The 21306-nt window shown below is 45.8% G+C and overlaps 1 protein-coding gene across 1 annotated transcript; it reads left to right on the top strand.

The window, feature by feature from the left end:
- Window positions 1–3741: 3741 nt before the first annotated feature.
- On the top strand, window positions 3742–20444 carry MINPP1 (multiple inositol-polyphosphate phosphatase 1). The gene is given in 6 exon segments (XM_030241264.2): window positions 3742–4322; window positions 4814–5002; window positions 6917–7014; window positions 7969–8102; window positions 16735–17099; window positions 17102–20444. Coding segments are annotated over 6 exon segments (1359 nt in total). The 5' UTR covers window positions 3742–3781; the 3' UTR covers window positions 17134–20444.
- Window positions 20445–21306: the final 862 nt, after the last annotated feature.

Genomic DNA, 21306 nt, shown 5'->3' with positions numbered 1-21306 from the left:
GTTGCATTTGGAACAGGCATGTCTGTAAATGGTTTTGGCCTCCAACTTAGATGTAAAGAAGACACCAAGACCAAAAACAGAACATCACAATACTTGTGGAGGGTGAAAATGGCAATGTGGCTGTTTGTAAAGAGTGATCTTGTCCCCCAATGAGTTGCAGCTGGACCAGTTGCTGAAGATTGGAGGCAGGCCTGATCTTGACAGGCTACACCTGTAACCAACAAGCACTAGTGATATATAAGAGTAAGGAAAGAGGAGTGAGGGGAGTCAGATTATTCCTGCAAGAATTTGGATCAGTCAGTGTGTAGAAGAGGTGCCTGTGAGGAACATCAAGAAGGTATGAAGCTCTGACAATGAGAAATCTTTGTGCTATGATGATGCTAGAACTTGTGGTATCTAAGACAACAGCTGTTGTGTAAAGGCTTTGGATATGAGCTACAGGTGTTGTGACTCCTCATGGAATGATATCGTCTTGATAGGATTTTCCCTAATAGAAAAAAATCCTGTGAAACCATTGAAAATACATATCTGAACAATTTCATGGGATACAATAGGCTGTGATGGTTTAATGTGATGTGAGAGGAGCAAGAAAAGAATCCCATGTGGGGTAACTGGCTGCCCTTGACAACTCAGAACACAGAAATCCCTTTGTGGAATGGAAACTGGGATCACAAACCAGTTTATTTAAGTACCTTTTAACTTCACATTTACAGTCTCTGACAGAAAACTCTTTGAGTTCTCTTTTTCTCCCTCACAGCAGCTCACAGGCACACTATAATATGCAAAATATTATATGTAATATGCAAAATCCTTTTTCTACTAAAACCAACTACAGATTCCTTGCAGTGAATATTTATGCAGAAGATGGAATGGGCATTTTTCTCAGTATTTATAAAATAGCCTCAACAGGCTTCAAAGCAACACAGTATGTAGTCTCATGCTGGTTTTGTTATAAAAGATGATATGCTAGAAGTGATTTGTGGGAGATATGTCTAATATAAACTAAATGAGCCACAGGAAAGGGGCCAAATAGCCCTGCACAGAGTCACTGGGAGACAGCTGAGTCATGCTGCCCTGCTCTAACAGAGAGCCCATACCTTTGCCCAGAAGCTTTAAACCACTAACTTATTCCCATATTTTCTTTTCCCTTTCTCTTTCATCATTACAGGCTTTCCCTACCCTGTTTGAGCCTTACCACACTCTTGCATTTACACTTTCTTTTGGATGTTGAGGAGGTGGGAGACAGGTGAGGTACACACTTCCCAACAGAATTTCACTAGTGGGCTAAATAGATCATGAAAATTTATTTATTCACTGAAAATTCTCAGCTGCAGAAGCAATAGCCTGAATATGCAGGCAGGGAGTAAAGTCTGACTCTGAATAAAACACAGGTCTCCCCAGGATGTGCTGTGGGCCAAAAGCTCAGATGACTCTGTTTCCTTAGCTACAAGCTGGTATCTGTTCAGTAGTGAGGGTTTAGCAGACAATGGGTATAATCAGCATGGGGATGTTCTGCTTATGCTTTTGCCCAAACAGTTTTATAACCTGATGTGTCACGACTGCACTGCTCAGGCTTTTCCACAGGATACCTCTTTCTATTCTTTGCTTTTCTAAGCCTCTCTAAGCTTTTCTGGATAGGTCATTGCAATGCCATCATTCCATGCTGCCAGCATTGCCAGCGGGATGTGACTGAGTGTCTGCAGGGAGGGGCAGAGCAGGGCCCAGGCTCTGCTCCGGGGCCCAGCCATGGCACCAGAGCCACGGGCAGGGCCTGAGCCCAGCCATTGCCCTGCCCAGGAGGCACAACTTCTTCCCTGGGCAGTGCCCAGCCTGAGCAGATTGCCCACAGAGCCTGGGGGCTCTCCTCCCTGGGGCTGGGGCACAGCTGGGTGCACACAGTGCTGTGCCCTGGGCTCTGCCATGGCCCTGCTCCAGCAGGGAGGGGACACCAGGTGCCCGCTCAGCTCCTGCAGCCTCAGCGACCCTGGCATCCTGTGTTTATAACCAACACAGGTGGCTCTCTGGACACAGCTCCCAGCTGGAAGCATCCCTGGCTGCAGACTTTGTGCTCCCACTTGTTTTTACACAGCTGTTTATTCCTACCTGCTCTTGATGGGAACTAAAAAGAGAATTAGAAGGAGTTGGACTCCTCTGAGGAGACTCAGAGCTGTCTTTATTATGCCATAATTCCCTGACAGGATGGTGCAGCCTGGGGAGCATCAGCATCTGCTGCCAGGACACAGGGACAGGACAAGGGGAAAGGGCCTCAGGCTGGGCCAGGGGAGGCTCAGCTTGGACAGCAGCAGGAATTCCTGCATGGAAAGGGTGCTCAGGCCTTGGCAGGGGCTGCCCAGGGAGCTTTGCAGTGCCCATCCCTGGAGGTGTCCCAGGAAGGGCTGGAGGTGGCACTCGGTGCTCTGGGCTGGGCACAAGGTGGGCACTGGGCACAGCTGGGACTCCATGGGCTGGGAACACTTTTCTCACCTCAATGACCCTTGGATTTTGTCGTTTGGTGATCTATGTGTGTCCCTTCTGACTCAAGAGATTCTATGATTCTTTGGAAATTCCACATGCCCCACACTGCTGACCCCTGCAACAGCCACCTCCAGTCCCCTCACAGCATCACTACCTTACCTTGAGTCACATCCTGGTGTTTTTTAGCAAAAAAAAAGCCAAAAACACCTGTTAAAGATCTTTTTTGGCTTTGGTCACTCATGTTGGAAGTTAAAGTGAGTTCTGAGGGGAGCTGCAGTCCCTGGCAGTGTTCCTGGTTTGGGATAAATTTCTCCCATGAAGAAGCAATAAAGGGAAGATTTTACTAACTTTTAAAAAATCTATCTATCTATGCCAGAGCTTCCCTAATGATGGAGATAATCACATCATAGCTGAAGTTTTCACAGAGCTCTGAGAAAGAGCTAGCTTTAAAGTTTACTTCTACATTCTCACTTGCCCCATTCCCAGCATGGCCTAGGCCCAGGGTTTTGAAGTGGTCTTAATATTTAGCCAATTTAAATGCTAATTAGACTAATTTTATGAATAAAACATGGTAGGGGTTTGTTAGCAAGTTTCTGCTGTTGCTTTATGTCAACAGATAGATTCTCTAAAACAGGAGTCGAAGGGACAGCAGCACATTCTGCTACCAGCTGAACAAGGTGTATTTTGGTAATAGTAAACCTTAGAGTTGATAATACATTGCATAGCTGAAGAGAAGAAAGAGGAGCAATTTAAAATTTTTCAGAACTGCCCACCAAGAAGGTTAGGTTGTCCTGAGCCCATCTGCTTCACGGGGCTTGCTCTGATTTTTATACACAGAGAAAGACAACATACTTTGTTTCCCCTACTGCAATCGATCCAGTTGTTCTACCTGCACGCAGGAATTAAACCATTCCCCTCGTGCCTGACTGGATATGGACTTTTTTGTTTTTATTGAGCTCCGTGAAGTCAGAGAGGCAAAGCAGATGCCAAAATAGGTCAGACATCTCACGGCTCCCCTCAGGGCTCCCGCCTGGGTACGAGTGTCCCGGGCTGGGGCGGACGGAGCCGTGAGGGAACGCGTGAAGCCGAGAGGGCCGGCTGAAGCTGGACGGAGCGGGGGAAACCGTGAGGAGCGAGGAGAAGCCGGAGGGAAGCCGTGATGGGGGCAGGCGGAGTTGTGAGAGGCGGGCGGAGCCGTGAGGGGACGGGCGGAGCGGGGCTGGTGGGGGGGGTCCCTCGGGCAGCCGAAGCCCTGAAGAGGCGGCCCCGCTCCGCCTCTTCCTGCGGCTGCCACGTACTTGCAGCCATGGCGCCTCGCCGGGAAGCCGGTCTGCTGCTGCTGCTCCTCGTTCTGCCGCTGGCGAGCGCGGGGCTGAACAGCTACTTCGGCACCAAGTCCCGCTACGAGGAGGTGAACCCGTACCTGCTGAGCGACCCGCTGTCGCTGGGTCCTGGGGCGGGCGGGTCGCTGCCCGCCTCCTGCACTCCGCTGCAGCTCCGCGCCGTGCTCCGGCACGGCACCCGCTACCCCACGGCCGGGCAGATCCGCCGGCTGGGCGAGCTGCACGCCCGGCTGCTCCGCCGGGCCGCGGGAGCCGCCGATTGCCCCGCCGCCGCTGCCCTGGCCGAGTGGCCCATGTGGTACAACGAGAGCATGGACGGGCAGCTGGCGCCGCAGGGCCGGCGCGACATGGAGCAGCTGGCCCGGCGCATGGCCGCCCGCTTCCCCGCGCTGTTCGCCGGCCGCCGCCGCCTGGCGCTGGCCAGCAGCTCCAAGCACCGCTGCCTGCAGAGCGGGGCGGCCTTCCGCCGCGGGCTCGGGCCCACCCTCGACTTCGGCGGCGACGGTGAGTGCACGACACCCACCCCCCTTCCCTGGGGGAGCCCTTGGCTTTTCCTGAAGGGCTCAGGGATTCGCCGCTGTCCCAAGGGGATGGGGGACTCCCGTGCCTTCCTGAGGGACTGCGGCAGCCCCTGGGATTCCCGGCTCCACCAAAGGGGATGGGGGTGCCTCACAGCCTCTTTGCGGGAGCGCCATCCCTCTCCTGAGGGAGCCCTGCGCTTTCCCGGTGCGCTGGGGGAGCCTCATGCAACCTTGAGGGTCTGGGGGACTCCTGATGCCTTCCTGGGTGGCTGGAAGAATCCCTCCCTGAGAGGGCTCTCAGAGGCATTGGGGATGTACCCTGCCCTCCCTGTCGTTGAGGGGGACTGTGCACAGCGTCCATGGGGACACAGCTCTGGTGGGTGGCCTGTCCCTTGGAGGGTGTTGTGGTGGCCACGTGCTGCTGGTGCCTTTGGGCATGGCGGTGCTCCCCCTGACGCCCATGTTTGCTTTCAGAGGCCGAGATTGAAGTTAACGACTCGCTGATGCGGTTCTTTGATCACTGCGCCAAGTTTGTAGTGCTGGTGGAGGAGAATGACACGGCCATGGGCCAGGTGAACGCCTTCAAAGAGGGGCCTGAGATGAAGAAGGTCCTGGAGAAGGTGGCCAGCACCTTGTGTTTGCCAGTGGAGGAGCTAAATGCAGGTAAGGAATTCCTGTCACAGATGGCTTTGGCTCCAAGGCTGGCCAAGAGCAACTTCCAAGATGTGTACTTTTGCAGAGTAGGTAATTTAGAGTGGCTGTGACTTGGAGATGCAGTCTCTAATTAAGTGCCTGAGACTGTAAGTCTGTGTTGGTGTTGCAGTAATGAATGGTTGTTGGATAGTGGTCAGAAGAAAAACATGCTTGAAAACATCTTTCCCATAGATAAAATCAGCTTTACCTGGTTTTGGAGGGATTTGGATGTTTTTCTTTTAATTTTGCTTTTGTAAAACCTGTTACAACTGCAGCACATAAATGGCCTGAAGAAAAGCAGCCCTGTGTGTTAACTCCTGTTCAGAACAGAAGTGCTGGGTTTCCCTGTGCACTTTTGGGGGGAAAATCCCCCGCCAAAATAAGTGCTACTGTTGAGATTGCAGCATCAGGGACATGCTGGAGACAAAGTTCAACCTGGTGCTGCTTGTACACAACTGCTGATGTGGAGGGGGTGTTGTCCGAGAGCTCACATTTTCCCTTTGACTCTTCTGACCTGTGTGGCTGCACCAGCAGCTGCCACCTGTTCCACATCAGCAGATGGGCAGCATTTCATGTAGAATGCTCTTGTTTTCCTCCTGTAATGATTGTCATGGTTTGATGCTGATGCAATGCCTGTGCACCCATGAAAATATATTCTCCCTTGTGTCGTCTGTGAGATGTGACCAGAAATAGATCAAAGCAGTCTCCAGCTTAGGAATAAAAGGGAAAAAAAAAACTTTATTAACTTACAATATGTAAAAGAAGCACACAGAACTCAGAATGAAAACCTTCCAAAAACATTCCTCCTCCTCCCCCCAATTTCCACCACCACACAAAATAGAACCTTAGATTCTCAATCCAGTTACCACCCCTGAGATAATTGACTCTCATCATCAAGAAGAGAGGAGTCCCTCTTGTACCATAGGCTTCTCCAGGAAACACAGTTGAAACTTCTTGTGTTTCCATGTCACATGTGGCACTGCTTGGAGAACATTTGCCCTTGTGACCCCTTCCTTCCATGACCAGTGCTCTCACCACTGTGCATGGACCAGAGCTGCTTCTAGGGTTCCCCTTTTAAGGATGCTTTGCTTGGTTCCAAAAGAGCACAGTCTCTCACTTTTGGGACACCACTCCCTCCCAAATTCACCTCCTGGGGCTGAGGGGTCTCCAGAACAGAGACCTTCTTCTCCACTGAAGAGCGAGGGCACTACCACCCTCTTCACCTGTCATCTCTGTCACATCAGACCACTGCAGTCTCTTGGCTCCAAGCCATTGCCTCCCCCTAAATGCAGGCTCTATGTCACAGGGGAAAAAAATGGTTCTGTCCATGGCTATACAAGAAAAGTCCAGCCAAAGGCCACTCCATCACCTCTTCCCACCTAGAATTCTTCTTAGCTTCTTCTGACCTCTTTCACTTGCATGGGCTTTCGTCACACTTGCCCAGTTCCTCCTATTTCATCTCTATCTCTTCTCATTCAGATCCAGGAGGATCAGCATTTGTAAGGTTTCCATCATCCAGGAAAAGGGTTAAAATCTCGGGCTCTGCCTGCCCAGAACTCTCCCAAGGCCACACCAGGTGCCAATATTCAAATCTGAGCACTGATTGGTTTGACCACAGCATCCCAGAAAAATCGCTTCCTTTTCAAACCAGGACAATGAGGTAATGCCAAGAACTTGCAGTCCAGAACTTGGATTTTGCACAATAGTTCTGTTAAACTGTCTATTTTTGGTGCTTGGTCTTTGTCCTGCCAAATATTTATTGGATTTCATTGTTTGTATTGCCACACAGTAATTACAATTTGTTTCAGAAGTAAACTGAGGAGAGGAAGTTGCTACTTGTGTAGCAGTGATTTATCTCTTGCTTGTTTGTTGGATTTATTGCAGATCTTGTTCAAGTGGCTTTTCTCACCTGCTCGTATGAGCTGGCCATAAAAAATGTGACCTCCCCGTGGTGTTCACTCTTCAGTGAAGATGATGCCAAGGTATGTGAGGCTTGGAGCAACCTGTTGTAGTGGAAAGTGTACCTGCCTGTGGCAGGGGGTTTGGATTGAGGTGATCTTAAGTGGCCTTCCATCCCAAACCATTCTGTAACGTGTGAATTTTCACATGATAGAATCACGTGATAAAATTCCCTCCAGGGTACATCAAATGAGCTCTTCCAGGGCCTCTAAGATTCCCTGTTTGGTTTTGGGGACTATCAGCTCTCTAAACCACATAAATGCCTATTGACAGAACCCAGATAGACAAATCAGATAGATGTTTGTTCCTCTTCTTTCAAAACTGTTTGATGTAACTTTTGATGTTCAGTAAGGCTCCCCCAAGGCTCTTAAGGAAAATTGCACCCCTGGGAAAAAGGGAGACCTTTGCATAGGTAGGTGTTTGGCTGAAGGGTGAGCAGTTAGGAATAAGTGATCTCCTGTCTAAGAGGATCAGGGTCACCATGGGCTTCTGCTGAGGCCTGCCCTGTTCAGTCTAGTTATAAATAACTCAGCAGGGAGGTGGGAAATGACTTTAATGCCAGGAATTGTCAGGAAAGGAACAGAGAATGAGGAGAGCACTGCATGCTCTTGAATAATTCCAAGGCACAATTCTGTCTATTTGAGATGTGTGCACGTCTCTGGAACGTGGAAACAGACACAAAACAAGCTGGGCTAAAGGTGTGGGATGGATTCTGTGAGAATGACAAGCCAAAGGCAAAATCAGAAGTGCCAAAAAAAGCAGTGGATAGTGATGTGCAGTACCTCAGGGGTTTTTTGTGTTAGTTACCAGATGCTGAATTTGGTCACTCTTTGGCCTGATCTGTTGTCTGGTTTTATGCTGAAGTGGTTTGAACTAGAGCCCTGATGATTGGGGTTGGTTTTGTGTGATTGCTGCAGGCTTTGAGCTTTTTGCTTTCCCTTGGTGCAGCAGTAAAAACCTGTGAGCTCTAACTTTAGGTGCTGGAATACCTGAATGACCTGAAGCAATACTGGAAGAGAGGATATGGCTATGACATCAACAGTCGCTCCAGCTGCAATTTATTCCAAGATATCTTCCAGCAATTGGACAAAGCAGTGGAGGAGAGCAAAAGGTAAATCAAGAGCCTGCAGTGCTTTGGGTGTGAGCTTTCTGTGCTCAGTCCTGAGCTGGCTTTTATAATATAGCTTTCTTGTGAAGAATGTCCTTGTTAAAAATAATCTGTTGCTTAAAGGTTAATTTACAGTCTGTGTTCATGTTCTTGTGTAAACTGAGCAATTAGAAATTGATGGTTAATAATCAGTCACATGAATTAATACCTTAGCAGATTAGTATGGAAACTTTATACAAGTAAAGGATATCAAGGACAGGGCCATAAGATTGTATAATGGATGGAGAGTGATCAGTTTTGTTCCCTTTAGTGTCCTTTCCTCTTTGAGCAGTGAGAGCCTTTCAGTCCTTGCATTACACACACTAGTTGCAGCTGTGCGTCTCAATTGTGTATCAGACATCGCTGTAAGTTTAATAACAACAATTTTTAAAAACCCAAGAGCTGTAATTGGAAGAAAGAGGTACAGATGGAGATTTCTGATTTATTGGGAGGTGGGAATAGCAGGTGTCTGAGGCAGAGCTCCCAGGCACAGTGGTAACTTTTTTTCAGCGCTGGCTATGAAGTTCATTTGCAGCACCAGGGGCTCTCGTGTTTAGCTGTTACAGAGGGAAGCAGGCAGGGAATGTAGAGAATCAGGACCCTAAATCTTGCAAAATTCCCAGCTGGGTGAGCAGTCTTCAGGATGAGCCTCATCCTAGACAGGAAAGGGAAAGCCGAGGAGTGCCGCAGGAATGTGTTACTCCCTTCCACAACAGAAGGTGGCAGTCGTAAAGCACTGGAGACCTGGGAATAAACTGGGTTGGGTAACCCTGGAGAGCATGTGGAAATCTACCAGCTTGTCTCTCTTGGAATCTAGAGAGCAGAGGTGCAGCTAATCCTGTTTCATCTGGAGAGAGAGGTTTGTCTCTCTCTCATCTATGGAGAGAGACACCCTGTGGCAGCGTGAGACTGCAGTGAAAATGAGAAAACATGCAAATAAGAAGGTATATAAAAGTCTGTCTTTTTATGGTGATGGTCAACTCCAAGGCAGCAGGTTAAACGTTTTTGCAGCTTTTTCAGAAAATGAACTTCTGTGGAACGTTGTCTCAATTTAACAGTGTTTAACATTGATTTATAACTGGCTGCTTGCTCTAAAAATTTAAGAGCAAGAAATTTTGTAAAAATTTAAGTAAAAGAAATTTACTTCCAGGGCACTATCTTCACCCCAAAATCTCTTTTCTTTTTGGAAAGCTTAGATTGGGCTATTCAGAAGTAAAAAGGGAAGCATTTCTGTTCTGGGATGTAGCTGAGGGATCTGCTATCTGTGATGCTCCAGACTTGACAGTGGGGAGCAGTGTTGGCAAAGCTACATTTTAGTAGCATACTTCATGCCTTTATGTTCAGTAGCTTTGTTCTGTTTTCATTCCCAGTTACAGTGAAATTAAAAAGAGAAAACCTATTTCTCCCATAAAGTCATTTTTTGCCCTTGCAATCTTATCACCAAACTTAATTGCCTTATCAAAGCTTGCTTTTATTTCCTTGGTAGAAAACTCTTCCTTCTGGTAAGTCTATCCTTAGGAACATGATGAAGGTGGTAATAAATACCTTATAATAAAAGGTCCAATAATAAATTGCTAAATGCCTTGTAATAAATTGCTAATCAGTCCCACTTCCAGTTTGCAGTGCAGAAGTTTCAGATGCTTTTAGGCTCTTCCATTGTGTGAAATCCAGTATAACTCTGGGGTGTAAACTAGCAATAGTCTCTTCTGTGCAGGTCTTGCTGTTAAAAGCTGTGAAAGGGAAAGGTTGGGGGCCAGGACTCTCTTTCTTCCATACAAATTTTCTTAGTTACAAAACCATAGTGAGATGTATATAAAATGAAACCATTTCAGCTTAAGAAATAGACTTTGGTTAACAGTTTCTCTTGTTCCATGTCAAGCCCATGTGTTTTGCTCTACTGAGATGGCATAGTTGGGCAGTTGTCTTATGTCTTCACATTTATGAAGCATTTAGTTTTTCCCAAGTCTGCCTTCCAGGGCTAGAAAATAACCAGAGAAGCTGGTGAAGAATTACTTTTCACTGCTGCTTTTCCCAGCAGTTTAATGAACAGTATTTTGCCCAAGGAAGTCTGTGTATGTTGATGAGAAATTCAGATATTTTGGTACTTAATGATATATGGAGCTGCTCATCTGATTTTAAAAATCTCTGCAGCTGCACACTTGGGCAGAGGTGGATTTGCGAATCAGTTGTAGCACACTTTAAAACACATCAGCTATTCACTAAAGCTCTGTTAGACTTTCTGATTTTTTTTTCCTTCTAGCTTCAAATATTTAACATTAATATTTCCTGCTGGTGAAAGGTTATGAAATACCTGTTATTGATTGTACTCTCCAAATGGGTTACCATAAAGCTCTGGAAATTGGGAGGATGCTTTGTGCAGCCATCTCAGTATTTGCAGTGTGTATTGATAATACCAGCCTAGCTGCACATATGCATTGCAAAATATTTGGTGATGGTTTCCTCTGAGAGAGTAAATGGGTCCAAGGTATTAAAAGAAAAAAAGAGACTTATTTGAATTTGAGTATGATTCAAGATCAATTGAAGGTGATCTTTGTGAGTTATAGTAAACAGACCAATTTGGCAATTTATTGGTAGCTTTTATTGTTGCATGCAATTTGCCTTCATTTTGCAGGTCACTTCCCAACGAAATTGGTGACCTTTCAGGAGTCATTTACTGCTGTGCCCTAATTGTTCCTTCAAACCTCTGACTCAGTGTAATGGATGATCTAAAACCACTTCACAGTTCAAAACTCCACAAGGGGAAGTGAGCAAAAAGCTTCTACATGTGCAGTAGCAATGGAATAATTAGATTGAAAATCCCCTTTTGCTCAAGTTCCAAATGTTCAGTCAGGTTTTTTATGAAAAACCCTTCACTGCTGCTGGGATGGCTTTCATTGCTAAACAGTCCAAGTCTCAGTCAGCAGCTCTGTGTCATAGTGTGTGGTTGGCTTTGACTGCTCCATCTTTCAAAGGTGGGACTTCTAACATGACGGAAGGGAGCTTCTGGGGAAGCCAGAGGTGTGAAATTCACCACAGATCCTTGTGGCACATTCAGCAGCATCCCTGTGTCTGCATTTCTGAAGTGTGTGTGTTTGGTGACTTCTCTCAGAGAGCTGGTCAGCCCAGGGTCTCTCCCCTGGGAGTGTGGCTGTTCATCTGTCTACCCAGAACTGCAGATTTAAAGTTTCTTGGGCCTTTCAGACTCCCCAGCATGTCCTCAATCTCACATTAATTATTTAATAGGTGCTTGCTCAGGATTGATCTGGAAAAGTATCTGAGCACCTTTGATAGCGTCATACCCTTTTATGTAAGAATGAAAAGGCCAAACTAAACAGTCCCTAGGCAAGTCACAGACAAATGAACTGGTCTGACCAGTGTCCACCTTGGGCAGAAAGGGTTTGCCAAGTGCCAGCAGCCTCTTTCTTTGGTTTTGGCTCATGATGGATCAACACTGAGCATTATTGTGGTGCTGCTGCAGGAATGCATTTCACCTCTGAGGTTTGAAACAATGGGAGAGGTGGTATCAGCCAGGAAAGAGCCTTTGAAAGTGCAGCAGCTCCCAGTGAAACACAAAGGGGCCTAGCCTAATTAGCTCCAGCTGATAAAGTGTTGCAGGACTAGATAAGAGCCTTTTAATCAGGGTTTTTAATGAGTTTTGTGCAGTCCAGTCAGCTTTTTAAGTTTGCTTTTGTCATGAGTGAGCTTGTTCCTTGTTGCAACAGAAGAAAATTTTTTCCTGTTAGTATTAGTGGTGGCTTTTTCTTGTGTTGGTGCTGATTCTGGGAATGATTTGCTGTCTTCTATTTATGGTGGAAGTTTTGACATATGAGGACTTTACTATTTAACAGATTTTTTTAAAAAAAGCTTTTATCCTTCTTCCCACTGGTGAAAACCCTCTGAGCTTTAACACTCTTAAATATTTCTGCTCCCCTCTGGGTGCTACCACTGCCTTCCCTGATCTCTGCTGCTTCCTGCTATGTTTAGGGTTTGCCCAGCTTTTTTTTTTTCCCATGAAATAAATCACAGGGGAAAGCGAGAAGGATGAAGAATTCTTCCCATAGCTGAAGACAGGTTTTGGAGTCCTTTGACCTGTCTTTTTTATTAGGGAGAAAAAGGACAAGATAGAGTCTAATTAGGCTTGTTAAACAGGTGGTAAATCTTACCTTCTGTGCAGTTGTTGGAGGGATTTTTACATGAGGTTTGGAGGTTGGCTGGTTGAGCTTTGCTGCAGGAAGTGTTTTGTCTTATCCCACTGTTTCCTGGGGTTTGAGTTATTTCTAACTGAAAATCCAGTCTGTGCTTAGGAAATAAACTTAGGTTAAAAGAAAGGTAGCTTTTTCCATGTGGAAAATGAACTATCAGTAGTCTTGGGAAGAGTAGGAATGATCTGCTCTGGAGGATGGGTGAGTTGTTGCAGAAGATTCAGAGTTAAACCCAAATCTGCTGAGATCCAGGAGAACTAGAATTTACCTGGATGATAAATCCCACATGTGTCCTTTTCCATGATGCCTTTTTTCCCCCCCATGGTGATACTTAGCTTTTGGGGTTGTGCTGCTGAATTGTTCAGTACTTTCTTCATTTTCATCTGTGGTCAGATTTACTTAAAAGGTTAAAAAAAACCCATAAAACCCCAGTGTGGGTAGTTCAGGACCTGGCACATCCCTCCAGTGAAACCTGCTTGTGTTCTGCCTCCTGAGAGCCCCTTCTGCTCACGTGGAAGTGCCCCATGAAATGAGTATGAAACCAATCACTTCCAGACAAGCTCCTGATATTTTATGGCAGAGGTTTATGCACAGTCCCTTCATCTCCCTTCAAAGCTGGGAATGAGATTTCCTCAGTGGGCTTTCCCAAGCCATGTACTAGTAAATAAAAAGGAGGGGAAAGGTGGATTGAAATGCCATTAGTAATTGCCAGAGTACAATGTTGGGAACTTTGATGCTTCCAGCAAGATGCTGAGTCATTGATAGATGGCGAGACAAATTGAGCATGGAAGCATCTGGCCTGCCATTAATAGGTTATTAATGTGCTACTGTTTATCACTGTTTTGTTGCTGGTTCTGCCTTTATCAGAAATGCAGGGACAGTGGTAACCTTTGCCTGTGGGTATTCTCTGAAGACATAATCTGTCCTCATCCTCCCCACAATTAAACATATTGCAGTGTAACCTTGATGGCCGTTTTGATTGTCATTGCTGGGTGATAGGAAACCACATGTGAGCTGGAGTCCTGACCCTGTCCCTGAACAGGGAGTGCTGGAGCAGTCTGGGAAATCACCAGTACTGCTGAAAGACCAGGCAGGCTGGGTTCTGGAGGCTGTGGAGACCTCAGGATTGTGTCTTATTAGGAAACAGTTTTAATCCTCATTGCACTAATCCAGTGGGATAGTGGTGAGTGGGAGAGGTTTGTTTTGCCTCCCAAGGCTCTTTGGCCTGTTGGCATGAGGATTTCATGAGAATAAAGCAGGTGAAGGAAGAATTCAAGCTACACTGAGAGTGAGCACCCTGTTCAGTCCTTTTTCCACTTCTTCTTCCCTTGTTCTTAAAAACTTGTCTGTGCTATAATTTGGTTTTTGTTTCCTGCTTTGCAAACATATGCCTTGCTGGTTTTTTATGATTTATTTTTTGCTCTGTTTTTTGTGATTTACTTCCATTTCAACATTCCAGCTTAACATGCTGGAAAGCAAAGCTGAACGTTGCTTAAAACCAGCATTGATAGCCAGAATGTTAAATTTTGTTTTTTTTTTTTTTCTCTTAGCATTTCTGAAGCCTCTTTTGAGTGGTGAGATGTTAAATCCATTCCCTGTGGAGGCAGTAACACCTATGTGAGGTTGTTTTGGGGATTCTAGCAGCATATTTGCATTCCCAGCTTCCCTCTTAGTTAACAAAACAAAGACCATGCAGCTGGGAAGACATGAAAATACAAATAAATAAGGGAAAAATTTAAAAAGCAGCTCCAGGAAACAATCAGAATCTCAGGCCAGTCTTGCAGAAATAATGCTCCAGAGTTGTAGTGCTGAGCACCTCGATGAATCTGATACACCTGAGAAGTGTTAGGATGGCTCTTTAAAAGGAAAACATTCCTCTTGGAGCTCTTGGGAGGGATCAGCAAATATAAAGTAGGGTGATCTGGTAGCTACAGTCACGGTTTCCAAACATCCTTCTGAACAGGTTTCCTTATCTAAGGAAGTTGAGCAGCTGGGGTTAAGTGGAAAGGTCCTTACATAGGGAAAAAATTGATAAAATTACAAGAAATGAGGGTAGGGACAGCTGATTGATTTTTTTTCCTAGCAGAGATAAAGCTGGAAAGATCTGACCTGCTTGGAATGTTGAGAAGAGCTGACAAGTTCAATGGCATTGCAAATGTGGCAGTTTTATTCCAGATAAATAAGATGAAGTGTTTCTGCTAGGAAGATTGTGAAAGGACCTGGAGAGACTGACTGGGCTGGAAAAGTGCAGAGCTGTCAAGTAATCCACATGGGGAAAATTATCTTCTTATCACCTGTTGGATAGAATCTGGGAGAGCCTATTGCTCAGGGGCTCATGAGGCTGTTGTGGCTGTCTGAGATATCTCAAACTCCAGGCATGTGGGGTTTGGAGCAGCCTGGTCTATGGAGGGTGTCCCTGACAGGGACAGGGAGTTGGAATGACATAATCTATTAGGGTCCCTTCCAATTCACATCATTCCATGATTCCATGTTGGAGATCAGGAATTAAGCAGAGAGCTCATCAATTTCTGTGTAGCTTATGGTTCTTGAGTATTGTGCATTCTGATATTCTGATCTAAAGGGATGTAGCTCATTTGGAAAATTCTGGAAGGACTGAGGTAGGATTGCTCAGCTTGGAAAAAACACTGTTACAAAGCTGTGAATAGAATGGATTAAATGGGACTTGGCATCTGCAGATAGAAAAATTAAGAGCAGTGTGTGAAGCTGTGCAACTCCTTGCTCCAGGGCATTGTGTGTGCTAGAAATGCATGTGGATTGAAGGAGAGATTTGGATTCATTACCTAGAAGCCACCTCTGGCCCTGGAGACTTCTGAGCTGGAAATTGCAGGAGATCAAAGGAATGGCCTTCTGTTTCCTTCCACAGACATCTGTGTCTTGCTGCTGTGACAGGAGGGATGTGAATGTGTCCTAAAACCTAAAAATATTTCCCTGCAGGTGTGTGTGGAAGGGAAGGATACATGTGAACTGTTCAAGTGGATGAGAGAGGGAAGAGAAAGGGATTCAAGGATCCAAAAGCTTTTTAATTTTAAAGTGAGTGAAAGAGTCATAAATAGCAAGGGGAGAACATGAGCAAGAACATTGATTTTGGAGGAGCTGGAAGAGTGTGGTGAATGTAAAGATCTTGGTGCAACAAAGGCATAGGTGGGAAAAAATACAGTGTCCTCCACAGAGAACCTTTGTGGTTTGAAGGCTGCTTCTTTTGAACAGAAAGCAGAGGCAGGGTTTGGATGTATTTTTTAAGGGATTTTTTGTCTAAGGGGAGAGTTCAAGGAGTGGAGTCAGAAGGGCTCAGGCTCACCAGGAGCATGGTACAAGGTGTGTGTCAGACTGTACAAACACCATGGCTGCACTGAGCTGGCAGGGCCCATCCTGGCCCAGCACTGAATTCCTGCTGAGCTGATCAGAGTTCCAATCCCCAGCCAAGTCTCTCAGTTAACATTTCTCCATTGCTTTGGGTGGGAGCCTCCTTTTCAGACCAGTGAGGATGTGTCTCCTAAAGGTTAACCTGTATTTACCTGTGCTAGATTTACATGGGCCACTTGGAAATGCTCCCCAAAAGCCATCATCCTTCTCTGGAGCGAGGGTCAGATTTTCCTCTTGGCTGGTGTTTCCTGGCACAGGGAGCCAGCTCTTATCTCCCCTTTGGCTGAGCAGTGTGTAACCCTTTGTTACATAAGCTGTCCTCGGTCATGGTACGAGTCAGTGCCTTGATTTGCTGACCTGTTCCTGAGGGAGCATCACCTCCTTCTGGCCTGCTTGGTGCCCTCAGGAATCAGTAATAGGAGAATTCCTGCTGGTCATTTGGACTGCTAAACTGGGGAGGAACAGCTCTTGCCCTGCATCACTGGATCTCTGTCTTCAGACTAAGCTGCTGATGATTTGGAGGAGACTCTCTCACATCTAAGGGCTTGACTGTGTGAGCTCTAGCCCCTCCAGGGCTCTCTGGCCAGGAGGGCCCAGAACAGGACACAGCCCTCAGGGTCCCTCAGCAGGGCCAGCCCAGAGGCCATTGGCCTTGTGTCCCATGGGCACCCCTGGGCTCCTGTCCAGCCCTGGCACAGCCCCCAGGGCCTTTCCCCACGGGCCCTTTCCAGCCCCTCTGCCCAGCCTGGAGCTGCAGGGCCTGGACTGACCTCAGGGCAGGACCTGGCACTTGCTGAACTTCACTGCATTGGCCTTGGATCAATACTTGGACAAAGTTTAGGAAGCTGCATTTAAAATGTCTGTTACAGCCTGAAATTCCCAAAGAGGTTTTTTTCTCAGGAGTAACACAAGTTCAAGATGTCCCTCAGCCATGGTCGCTGGCAGCTGTGCCACGCGTTGTTTTAAAGCACAACCTCTTGCTCATCCCTTCTGCTTCTTTTCTTTTGTAGCTCCAAACCCATTTCTTCACCTTTGATTGTCCAAGTTGGGCACGCAGAGACCCTCCAGCCCCTGATTGCCCTGTTGGGTTACTTCAAAGACGACGAGCCTCTCCTGGCCAACAACTTTGCGCAGCAGGCGCATCGCAAATTCCGCAGCGGCCGCATCATGCCTTACGCGGCCAACCTGGCGTTCGTGCTCTACCACTGCGACCACGTGAACACCTCCCAGGAGGAGTACCAGGTGCAGGTGCTGCTCAACGAGCAGCTGCTGCCCTTCCTTCACTCCAACAAGTCCACTTCCACCTACGCCGACCTCAAGGACTACTACAAGGACCTCCTGGAGAACTGCCACTTCAAAGAGGAGTGCGAATTGCCCCAGTCGATGTCGCTGCTGTCAATGAGCTGTGAGGGAACAAAGTGGAAAGGGTGTTGAAATTGATCTGGGTTCAGTTTCACAGGTGTTGGGAACAAGCACTTTGGATGATTTGCCGCTGCTGTGTTGACTTTCTAACCTTGCAGATCTAGGGGGTTGTCTCAGCTCAGTGCACTGGTTCTTTGTTGCATAAGCACACCTGCATAAACAACTGCTGTCACAGGGAAGTTGTAACAAATGCGTGATGCAAGACACAAATACCTGTATGTTTATATGTGCAAATAAGCTGATTTCATTGGTCACTGCTGTTATGAATGGGCCATAGATGGATTTAAGAGCTGGGGCAGCTTCTATTTTATTGAATCTGAAGGTGGTTGGACTGATTCAGTGTTGCTTTCTGCTGCCTGTGTTTCTAGCTGCTATTTTCCTGTGCTACGCATGAAATATTTCAAACCTTTTTTTCATCCTTTTCTCAAGCTTCTAGAAGGGAGAGGGTGCATAGTTCTTCTCCACAGCTGAACTTCTGCCTGGACAGCACCATTTCTATTTTGGGCATTTTAAAGCAGGAGGAGTTCCTGCATGCATCACCTGCTTGGAAAGGGGCAAGGAATTAAAAGTCTTAAGGTCATCATCGACCCATCCTGCATAGCAAGCTAGTCTTCAGGGTAAGTAAATTATCTTTAAAAAGAAGTAGGAAAAAAAGAAATAAAAGTGAGGAAATGGAGAGTAGCCACTCTTTCTTTTAGGTGCTCTGGGAAATGCAGCAGTTATTGTCTGAATACTCTGGAGTGTCCTTTCACTAACACCATCCATTTCTGGTGTTGTTTGGGTCAGGGCATTCAGGTTAGGCTATGCCATGGCTCTCAATCTCTTGATCCTGGCCAGGTGCTGACAGTTTTCCTACCAGCTCAGGCTGGACAGCACCTCTGATGTCTCCAGCCTCCTGCTTGAAATGGAATTGTTGCCAACTCTAAATCCAATTTTTTGAACTGTATAAAGATTGGGCTGAGGCTTAACTTCTGCTGACTTCAAGGCACCAAACAAGCTGCTACTTATGCAGGCCTTACACATTTGATGTGCCACCTTGCTTTTGAAATGCAGCTAGTTTTAAAGAGGTGAATGGCATAGAAGGACTGGTGATATTTTAAAGGAAGTGCACTTCAGGTAGGTTCCCTTATGCCTGAAAGCTGGGAAGTACTTTAGAGCTCTGCAGTGTGACAGTAAAAGGAAAGCTGATGACAGCTGATGAGAAAGGTCTGAATTAAGTCAGAAAAAGATTCCTTCATCACCTGCAAGGGACTGGCTGTTTGACCAAGTTGCCCCAACGCAAATGAAGGATGGATTTATGGTGCTGGTAGCTCTTGAAGTGTGCACTGTCACCATCTAATGAGCATTCAGAGCTCACCCTGTAAAGTGGGGTTTGTTTTGAAGGGTTTCCTGGGCAGCAGGTGAAGTGATTACCACAGCATAGCCTGCAGCAGTTGAGGGTATAAATGTCTGTAGTGCACCTGATAAGTTCTTTTTGTAGGCTCACCCCCAGAACTGGGAACTTAACTGCTGCAAAAACAAAAACAGAAAAAAGCCAAACTTCAAGTTGAGAAGTTACACTTATTGTATGTGGGATTTTAAATTTTTTTTTCTGGAGGACTCTGCCTTTGGTCACTTTTTTCTTCCTACTATACCTTGTATAAAAGCACATCAAGTTTACCTACTGTAAGTTAAGGAGCAATTGAACACCTGGTTTTTGCTGTTGCTCTCTGAGTAAAGGGCATTCCCCTACCTGTGGTTGTAGGGCCCTGTTGGATTAGTGCACCACTTGCTGCAGAGATCACTGAAGATACTGATTCAAATATTTCAGCACTTGCCTGTGTAAAATCCACAGCTCTTTGTGAAGTTGGGGAAATGGTTAGGGAGGAGTTCAGTGCTGCAACAACCAGAGGAATATAGGTCAGGATAATTGTCAGCCCCTGCATATGACTACTGCTCAATCACCTTTGCATGTCTTCTTTTTCACATGATCCTACCTGGAGACTAAGTCAACTGATGGAAATGGTTGTGACAGAGCCCAGTTAAGAACTTTATTGCAACATTTGAGTCAGGCTATAAAGAAATGAGCCTTTGTTTAAAGGCAGTTAAGTTTGGAAAGAGCAGATAGGAGAGTGAGAAAATCCACCTTTGAACAAATATTTTTTTTCTGTGAGTCAGTGATGATTCATGAACAGAAGGGATGAAAGCCTGACTTTGTGAGATGAATGGAGGATTCTGTTGTCAGTTCAGCAAGACTGATTTTAAGACATCACATTTGTTAAAAGATATATCCTTCTTCCTTATGGAGGGAGGAATCCCTTGCACTTGACTGCTTTTCTGATTGTGTGCCAGGCGAGGTACAGGAACCAAAAAAATCCTGTGGTGGAGTAGCCTTTGTGCATCAGCAGGTTGATTGTATGTTTAAATTCTGTGGGTGATGCCTCAGAAGCTGTTCTCTGTTTCACCTTGGAGCCTGGGTTCCTCATACCCCTCTAACCAATCTCTCTTCAGGAGCTGTCAGCAATTAACTGGAGAGGAAAATGTCCTGTTGGGGCTCTGATCTGTGTTTAGAGGATGCTCTGACTCACTCCTCTGGCAAAATTAGAGGCTCAGTGTGGAAATTTTACACCATTGTGGCACTATAGGAGTGTTGGGACATGTAAATACTCCAGGCACTTACTCTGGCTCTTAGCACTGGGGAGGTGACTTCACTCTGATCCTTTTGTCTGATAAACAAAGACATTTGTTTAGATACTTAAAAAAAAAAACCAAACCACTAAAATGGATCAAAATACTTCTCCAAGGCTGTGCACTAGCTCAGTATACAGTGTTTGATCAGGCTGCCACATCTCCTGGCAGTGCACATTCCCACATCCTGCAAGACAAATAATGCTTTCTCCTCCTTCCTGTGGCTCTGGAGGCCTCATCTCAGACATCTGTCAAGGATTCTCTCTGCAACCTTTCTGCAACTGGAAGCTTTCACTGATGGGAAATATCAACAGTGTTCTGGTATGCTGGCCTTCAGTATGTGAGAAGTACATTTTAATTTGTGAAATGGTTAATCTTTCTGGCAAGTGAATTTTTCTGTCCTGTAAGAGCTGCTGTTGTTCTGGTTAGTGCAAAGCTGTCAAATGCTGATTTGTAATGATCTGGTACTAACTGGATGAATTTGAGGAACTTGAAATGTGGATTTTTAGTGAAAATATGAAATAAAATAAAACTGCACACTTTCTTCATCTGTTTTCTGAGCAGCAATAATGACATGATCTTTGGAATCATGTTTTTTTTTCTTCAAAATACATTTGGGAAGTTACTGTTACCTGTGTTGGTGTCTCTGATTATTTTAAGTCAGACTTCTTGGTGGCTAATAGAAAATGCCTTAATTTGGAAAAAAACTAACCTTAATTAGGTTTTTATGCTCATATTTTGAGGAGACTAAAGATTTACTTTTGTTTCCAGGAACCCTGGTATAAAAAGCAGCAACAATTTCCTGACAAGGTTTTTGCAGATGCAAAAAAGAGTGTGGTGGCTGGGATGGCATCATCTTAGATTGAGGGCTGTTCCTACATTTTCTGTGAAGGTGTATTAGTCTGCAAGAGAGCTGGAAATGGAAAACAACAGAGGATGTTTTGTTTAAAGCAGGGAAAAGCCCCCCAAACTGTGCAGTCACAGGCAAAGAGGGAAATGCCTCTCAAATGAAGACACCACACAGATCCCTGCGGGAAGGAGCACAGTCACCACCATCCATCTCCCCTCTCCCTGGTTTTTGGGTCTTTAATACATTAAAGAGTTGTGTTTGTTGTCTGACTTTTCAAAAGGAAGGTAGTATTATCAGATGCTGCTGAGGCAGGAGTAATGGCTTATCTTTAAAGTGCTACATTCTTGCTTTTCTGGGCTTTAAATTACAGATTTTCTCCTGACATGACTGGCCTGGAGTGAAGGTCAGGACTGAGGAGGTTCAGGCTAACAGCATGTGGCATTTATGGTGGTGGTCTCATTTATTTATTTGATTTAACAATTCCTTTGAGTTTCAAGGGACCATTGTTTCTCTTGACATTCTGCTGAAAGGTTAGAGCACGCCTGTTACTGTGTTCAGTTAGCAGAAACAAATCCCTTATCTTCAGGGCTGGGATCTCTGTACAAGGAATAGTATGGAGGGAAGAAGGAGAATTTTGCATTAT

The sequence above is a fragment of the Serinus canaria genome, chromosome 6 (genome assembly GCF_022539315.1).
Source record: "Serinus canaria isolate serCan28SL12 chromosome 6, serCan2020, whole genome shotgun sequence".
In the NCBI taxonomy this organism is placed as follows: Eukaryota; Metazoa; Chordata; class Aves; order Passeriformes; family Fringillidae; genus Serinus; species Serinus canaria.
This window is presented reverse-complemented; position numbering and strand designations above follow the sequence as displayed.